Source organism: Lactuca sativa, chromosome 1, assembly GCF_002870075.4.
Source record: "Lactuca sativa cultivar Salinas chromosome 1, Lsat_Salinas_v11, whole genome shotgun sequence".
NCBI lineage: Eukaryota > Viridiplantae > Streptophyta > Magnoliopsida > Asterales > Asteraceae > Lactuca > Lactuca sativa.
In genome coordinates, this window is record NC_056623.2 from 89,588,024 (window position 1) to 89,592,806 (window position 4,783).

The following is a 4,783-nucleotide window of genomic DNA, read 5'->3' on the forward strand; positions in this document are numbered from 1 at the left end:
TTTTTAAATCGTTGTTGATATTTATTGGGTTATTGACATAGAAGCACAATGATGTTTTCCGTTTGGTTTTAAAAGGTCCTTCAATTAATTTTCGTACATCTGACCCCACTAAAGCGACAAATTACCTACCAAATTAAGGTTTTCTCCATTTTTTTCCCAGTTACCCGGTTGGTCAACGGAAGTCAAATGTGACGTGGTTTGTGATATCCAGCTGGTGTCCAGTCAGCCTACTATATTACCTTCGTAAGGATTCAATAGAACAACATTCACTATTTTCTTACCCTCCAACGAACACCAACCCTTTTGACCATGTCTTCCTCCTCCGAATCGTATAACACCCTCGCCATTTACTGGATTGAAGTGAATCCTCCCTGCTTGTGCCGCGATCAGCCTGCGTCAAAGCTCAGAGAAGCTTGGAAGCCTAACAACCCAGGTCGTCGCTTCTACAATTGCGCAAAATCAATGGTAAGCCTTCGTTACAATCGATAAGTTTTAAACCTAAAGTTTTGATTTCTGTACTGTAAACCCCTTATTTTGATCAACAAAAAAACCCATTTATGATGAGAAAACCCTAAATTTTGAACAATAAAACCCTTAATCTATTACGTGGCCTTTTTTTTGTAGATATCCAACGATAGTTGCAACTTCTTCCAGTGGCTTGACCCAACATTACCAAAACACTACAAGGATACATTATGGAACATGAAACTTAGGATCGACGACCTTTTGGTTAGGAATGGTCAAGTTGTTGAGCTGCAGAAGAAGGTGGAGAAGCACAAGCTGCTTAGGAAAGATGAGAAGGAACTTGTTGAAGCTAGGATCCAAGAACTAGTCATTGAGATAGAAAGGTTGAAGAAGATGTTAAAAAAAGGTTGTTTTGATTGCTCTGGTCTACTTGTTGTTTTTGGTCATGTACTTTAAGTTGTAGTTATTGGTGTAAGATGTTGGGTCATGGTGTATAGGTGCTTTTTGGAACAGGGTGGATATGGGGATGTTCTTTTGGGTGATTATATATTTGGAAGATGGTCTTTTGGGTGATTATATAGTTGGAATCAAGTTAAAGCTCTTGTAAGTGGTGCAGGGTGTATAATGTTGTCTGATGGTGTAATGGTGGTATATGAAATGATGATCCTTTTGACAATTTAGTATAGGCAATGTACTTTAGCCCCATTACGTATAGTCAAGTAACACCTTTTGTATAGACTAATTTTATAATAGAAAGCATGGATTCTATTCTATTTTAACTGCTCTTTATGGTTTCCTTGATAGTATATTGCATGAATTGTTATAGTGAATGAATTTTTATATAATATCATGCATGAGTTGTTATATGGTCCACAAACAAATTCCAATAAATAGCATGGTCTACATAACAATTCCAGGAGGGACAATAAACAAGGGACCATCTAATGCATAAAAAAGACACAAAGGACATTGGATCCCACAAGATAATATATTAATAACTAAAGTGAGTGTCATACATTACATAACAATTTCGACATAGAATATTTAAAAGCAAACATCCTAACATGTTTTTAATACATAATAAAACATCACATGCAGTTCCCATGCAAAAACTACATTAAGTTGACAGGTTTTTCTGAAGTGCTACCCTCTTCATCCTTTCCTATAACTTGGGTGCCAATTTTTTCTTGATGATCCTTTCACTCTTTTTCCTCCTCTTAAGCTGGGGAATTACAACATCACCCCTCTACCTTGTCACTTGTGTAGTCCCACTTTCCTTAGTACCTTGTGTATCCCCACATTCCATTCATGTCCTACTTCCACTTGCCTCTTTTACAATCCTTTTCTTCACATTTTCACCCTATTAAATGAAACATAATTAATAACAAATAAAAAATTAATAAATAAGAGTTTGTATATACCTTTGTTGTCTTAGTCCTCTAAACCCTACTACCATGTGTATCCCCACCATCCATTCCTGTCCTACTACCATTTGCCACTTATGCAGTCCTTTTCTTCACATTTTCACCCTTTTAAATGAAACATAATTAATAACAAATAAAAAACTAATAAATAAGAAATTGTATTTGCCTTTGGTGCCTTAGTCCTGTTAACCCTAGTTGGTAACTTGTTTGGTCTTGACCTATCAACATGTGGACATGTCTTCTTATTATGTCCTTCCACTTTGCACAAACTACATGATATCTTCTTACCCTTCTTAGAAACTCTATGTTTTCCACCCTTTTCACTCACATCTCTAACTCTTTTAGTTTTTGGCCTACGAGGCATCCTTCTATTCTTTGGGGGTAGATGTGGAATGTAATTAGTTTCAGGCCACATATTGCTCCATTCATTGGACAAATTTTGTACTGGTAGGTCTTCATATACACTGTTATACAAAAATAAGGATCCACATATTTATCAACATCTTTATTGAGGTGGCTAATGGCAGCCACATAATGAACACACTCATAACCATTAAGTTGCCACATCCTGCATGAACATGTCCTCTTGTCTAAATCAACATCATATGCCTCACTTCCTTACCTAGTCTCAAACTGGTTGAGTCCACTTGGCAATACCTGTTGGATTAGTGTCTAAGTCCATAACTATTTTGGTATGTACTTGACCCGATGGTGCATGGTCCTTTTGGGTTGCCTTCACCAAAGCAACTTGATTGGAGAAATATATATAGAGAGAGAGGATAATATGATTTATTAATATGTTATAAGAATAATATATTAAAGGAGAAATCATATTTGTTTAATTAATATTGGTCAATAATTAATTGAGAATTAATTTTGTGATCAAGTGTAATTAATTAAACTTGAGGGGCTGAATTGTAATTATGTGATAGTTACAAAATAAGGTAAGGATTATCTTATAAGTATGGTGAACGAATTTAAGGTTGGAAAGCCTTAGAATTCGAGTATGATAAGGATTCAAGGATTATCTTATTGGTTGCTTAATGGATAATCAACTAGATAAGGATAATGACTGAAACCCTATCTCTACACCTATATAAACACCCCTAGGGTTATGAATTCGTGTATCCCTTCCCAAGAGGTCCCAAATACGAATTCTAACCTCCCTCCTCTCTCCTTATACCTTCTCCACTTGCTTATGGTGTTTGTAAGCCATTAGAGGAGTGACACTTGTGACTCTCTGCTTTCCAAGGTCAATTCAAGGAGGAATTGGATTGTTATTGCTACATAACAATCAAGGTATGTTCTTAAACCTATTTACATGTGAATTCTGATTTCCATATGCTAGAATTAGGGTTCAAAGTCTTGGATTCAAAGTATGTACAATAGAGAAACCTAGATCCGAGCTTTAGGGTTTGTATGAGCACATAGGATGTCTTATGACCAAAACCCATCAGTGGTATCAGAGCCATGATTGGTTTCTATTGTATTGATGCTTGATGTAACTGAAAATCGTGTTTTGGCCTCACTGTTCGACCTAACTCGGCGAGTCACTCTTGGACTCGGCGAGTCAGCCTTACTCGGCGAGTTCCAGAGGGTGACTCGGCGAGTCGGTGCGTCAGACAGTGCTTATCTCGGGATTTCTTGCTGTTTTTGCATTGGGATAATTACCTTATCATGTTAGATTAATATTAATCCGATTATATGATATATTTGACTATAATTTTAATCTAATTGAAGATATTTATCAATTAATAGGATAATTGTTTCCTTATAAGATAATTGATTAATTATTTTAAGTAAATTGATAAATTATTTTGCAAGAAATCATCAAATATGGATAATTATGTGATTAAATGTTAATTTGAATTATTTGTTATTTGATCCTTGTTGTTGTGAAAAGTTTCATATTTGGCCCTTTAGGTTTTATAGTTTAAATTTGAACCCCAAAAGTTTTGTTGTTTTGAAATTTAAATAGTTGAAACCCTAATGTTTTGAAAAAAGGTTTCAAAACTTGCCCTCAAGTTTTGGAATTTAAATTTTGATTAAATAGTTTAATTTTGATGCATATTTAAATTCTAAACCCTTATGGTTTGAAATGTTTCAAAACTTGCCCTCAAGTTTTGGAATTTAAAGGTTGATTAAAAGTTTAATTAGAAATGTTAAATTCTAAAACTCTAGTATTGTTTTGAAAAAGTTCAAATCACACCCTTATGTTTTTATTAATTAATTAAGGTGTATAATTAAAAGAGGTTTAATAAATCCATAAAAGTTTAGGTTAACCATTTAATAGAATTAAAAGTGTAATTGTTAAAGTTAACCACATAGTATTTTAAAAGTTATAAAATACACCCTATACTATATATAACATTAAAAGTCTAACATTATATATGTATAACTAAAAGTCAGTCTTACCGTTAGTAGGCCTCATTCACGAAGCTGGTCTATAAGGGGTGTTTAAGGAAATTGCCTATAAAATGGCGATTGAATGGGTATCCACTCTTACCCACCGCACTCTTGACTAGTGGAGAGTCGTTAGCCGAACGGGTAGGATAGGACGAAACCTTCCATTATAAGTATAATGAATTAATAAAGTAACTAAATGTTTTTCAAAATTCCCAATCTTAGTTACTTAGGCAAAAGTGAATTGATGCAATTCCATGAAATTACACTTTGTGCCCTTGCGAAGACGTTAGTGGAGCGTGTGTGGTTAACCGGCACACTAAATGGGTCTAAGCAAAGGTAGCAAAGGGTGACTCAATGTTTGTCATAGTTCGGTGGAGCGTGTGTGGTTTACCGGCACATCGAATAGGTGATCGTAACATGTGAGGGCACCATGTAGTTTGCATGGTTATTCACACCCGCTTTGTGATCCTCGGCATCCCAGTCACAAA

General features: G+C 35.1%; 1 protein-coding gene across 1 annotated transcript; it reads left to right on the forward strand.

Moving 5' to 3' along the window:
- LOC111896989 (uncharacterized) lies at positions 1-1,217 on the forward strand. Its single transcript, XM_023892966.3, has 2 exons — positions 1-465; positions 625-1,217. Exons 1-2 carry the CDS (start codon positions 310-312, stop codon positions 919-921), a joined length of 453 nt encoding a protein of 150 aa, XP_023748734.1. The 5' UTR covers positions 1-309; the 3' UTR covers positions 922-1,217.
- Positions 1,218-4,783: the final 3,566 nt, after the last annotated feature.